The 3154-nt window shown below is 34.0% G+C and overlaps 1 protein-coding gene across 1 annotated transcript; it reads left to right on the top strand.

The window, feature by feature from the left end:
• The first annotated feature begins 323 nt into the window (after nt 1-323).
• On the top strand, nt 324-2201 carry LOC104760479 (uncharacterized protein At4g15970-like). Its single transcript, XM_010483399.2, has 3 exons — nt 324-716; nt 796-1173; nt 1545-2201. Exons 1-3 carry the CDS (start codon nt 453-455, stop codon nt 2022-2024), a joined length of 1122 nt encoding a protein of 373 aa, XP_010481701.2. The 5' UTR covers nt 324-452; the 3' UTR covers nt 2025-2201.
• The last annotated feature ends 953 nt before the right edge of the window (nt 2202-3154 follow it).

Raw genomic sequence — 3154 nt, 5'->3', positions numbered from 1 at the left:
GATCATAATCCGATTACTAAGGAAGAGTCAATATAATTTTATTTACTAGGTTCTTCTTCGTCAATCGATCACTTTACAAGTAAAGTACTCGCATTTCTTAACTAATATTGATTAATTGTTTGTTTAAAGGTACTTGTTGAATCTCAATGCCATTGACTTTTTTTCTTTTTTACAACTATGTAATTTTTTTAGAGGTTTTTTCATTCAAGACACAGCGGAACCAGGATATAACCGGAATAAACCTTAAACAGTAAATCCCTGGTTCAGTTTTGGGTGCTTGATGTCGACCCCCAAAACTTGGGTCTTATCTTATGTGCTAAAGTACGATTACGAACATAAGCATTCTAATCGATTTATCTTTTTTTGTCGTATACATAATCAATGCTATATATATAGTTTAAGAGAGAAATAAATAGGAGGTGTTATTGTCAAAGAATCAACCAGACAAAACCATGAAGAGCTTGAACACCGACTCTTCTTCTTTTTCCGGCTACGAACTGGCTGGCCCTAGTAACACCGTTGGAAGAGCCAAGTCACGGTCTATTGGATCTGACAGTTCCACCGGTCAGAGAGATGTGCTGAGAGTCGTGTTGTTGTTCACAACCGTGGCACTTTCTTGTCTTTTGGTCTATAAATCTGTGGATAAGCCTTTACTAGTGATGTTGCCTCAATGGAAAACCAGTTGGTACTCACAAAACCAAACTTCCTTAAAGCCGGTAACTGTCTCAATCATATTCACAAAAAGATACACTCATGTGGATCCTTGTTATATTGACTTGGTATTGTTATATATAGATACAACATACAAAACCGGTTTCAGAGCTAGAGAGAGTACTGATGAACGCTGCTATGGAGGACAACACGGTGATTATAACAGCGTTGAACAATGCATGGACAGCTCCAAACTCTACGTTTGATTTGTTTTTAGAGAGTTTTCAGACAGGACTAGGGACCGAGAGGTTACTGAAGCATGTGATTGCGGTTTGCCTAGATAGCAAGGCATATGACCGGTGTATGCTGGTTCATTCTCATTGCTACTTGATCAACGCCACTGATTCTGAAGAGCTCGCGGGAAAAAACCGGTTCATGTCTCCCGGTTACTTGAAGCTCATTTGGCGACGAATGGATCTCCTAAAAGAAGTTCTCAGTTTAGGCTATAATTTCCTCTTCACGGTACGTCATATCATAATAAGTTAAATGTCTAAACCAATGGAAACCGAATAGTGAAAAAAATTATTTTAAAGACTTTATAGAGTTGAAGACCAAATGCCCAAAGGCTTGAAAATGAAGCTACGCATACCTTTTATGGCTTGAATTCTTTGTTTTAATATACTTTTTTTTCATTTTTCTAGTAGCTTATAAATTTATAACCTGGTTAAGAACTTGTAGTTGAGATTTCAGATTTTTTTTTAGATTCGTTAAGTTTGGTTTTTGGTTTTTAGTTTGTTTGATTTGAGGTTACTAAATAAATAGAACCAATCAACTTATTTTTTTGTTTTTCAGATATGTTATTTTGATATGTTCTTAATTGCATATAAATATAGGATGCTGACATTTTATGGCTCCGTGATCCATTCCCTCGGTTCTTTTCCAACGTGGATTTCCAAATATCATGTGATGACTACAACGGAAAACCTTCTGATAAAAGCAACCACGTAAATTCCGGATTCACATATGTCAAGGCCAATAACAAAACCCGAAATTTCTACAACTATTGGTGCGACTCGAGCAAGAGATTCCCGAAAAGACATGACCAAGATGTTTTCAATTCCATCAAGAACGACCCGTTCGTCACGGAACTCGGGATCACGATAAGGTTTTTGGATACGGTTTACTTCGGCGGGTTTTGTGAGCCTAGCCGAGACATCAACGTTGTTAACACTATGCATGCAAATTGTTGTATTGGTTTGGACAACAAAGTGAAGAATCTTAAAGCGGCTCTTGAAGATTGGAAGCAGTATTTGTTGGTGAATAAAACTGTGACCGAGACTAAATGGAATATTCCACCAAGGTGTGGCTATTAGAGGTGGTGAATCTACATGTCTTGAACAGCAAACCATACAAGTATCTTTAATTTCTTCAAATAAGGTTATACTAGATGGGTAACCAATGTCATGCACGGACATATAAGATTATGTTATATGTACAATATGTAGTTTGAACTTTATAAATCTATATCTGAATAATAATATTTGTGCAAACTAACAGCTAATTTTATTTAGTCAGAAAATTACAAAAAAAAAAAATTGAGCTCTTGCTCTGGCTACACACAAAATTAAATAAATAAACAAGTTGTATCCCCACAAATATATTTGAATTTTGAGTTATGACCCCATCAACGGTAATTATCAACGTTTCCCATCTAATTCCGTAATAAACCGGTTTTAAAAAATCCATCAGTTCGACCTATTTCCAGACTGTAGACGACAATTATATCATTTTGGAAGCTTTCATAATCGATTTATTCTCTGATATTATTGCGTAGCTAAAGCATACATAGACATTGCTTCTTTTTTTTTTTTGATCAAACACAAAGACAATGCATAACATGAAAATGTCGAGGGTTCGATATAATGATATATTTATTAAACAATAGGGTGAGTTTGTGATTTAGTATGTTTTCAAGATTTAATAAGAATTATAATACATTCACTATTTGTAATATGAAAAATAGCCATATTTTACTGTATGTAATAAAGAGAATGTGGAATAGGTTTTTTTTTTTTATTCTTTCATCTCTTTGCTTTTTTACTATCTCTGTGTCTCTATATCTGTGGGCTGGGTATCAATTTTGTCTCTCATAACTCTCTCTCTTTATATTATTCATTTTTTATTCATTTTTATTATATTTTTTTTTCTCTTTATCATAACTATTCAAATAACTTCTAATGTAACTTTTTAAAAAAACTTTTCACATACAAAAATCTGATTTTTAACTATATATTTTTTTTTGTCAATAAAAGATTAGTTCAAAAGAGCCAATTGGATGGGAAATTGTTTACATATAAAACATGATGCGGATAACTATGTGCTTGGCATATTAGGGAATCCGCATTTACATTTGTGTTTCTAGTGATAAAATATAAAAAGAAAGCTGAAAATTTTCCCTTGTTAATCTTGATGTCGTCAAGGTACGCCGAGAAAGCTGGTTAGG

This window comes from Camelina sativa, chromosome 18 (genome assembly GCF_030686135.1).
Source record: "Camelina sativa cultivar CO46 ecotype springtype chromosome 18, ASM3068613v1".
In the NCBI taxonomy this organism is placed as follows: Eukaryota; Viridiplantae; Streptophyta; class Magnoliopsida; order Brassicales; family Brassicaceae; genus Camelina; species Camelina sativa.
This window is presented reverse-complemented; position numbering and strand designations above follow the sequence as displayed.

What these genes read in the sequence shown, in the direction of transcription:
- LOC104760479 (XM_010483399.2), top strand. Translation starts at nt 453, where the DNA reads ATGAAGAGCTTGAACACCGACTCTTCTTCTTTTTCCGGCTACGAACTG. An exon ending in ACCAAACTTCCTTAAAGCCG is followed by an intron (nt 717 to 795) that starts GTAACTGTCTCA and finishes TGTTATATATAG; the next exon opens with ATACAACATACAAAACCGGT. An exon ending in GCTATAATTTCCTCTTCACG is followed by an intron (nt 1,174 to 1,544) that starts GTACGTCATATC and finishes ATATAAATATAG; the next exon opens with GATGCTGACATTTTATGGCT.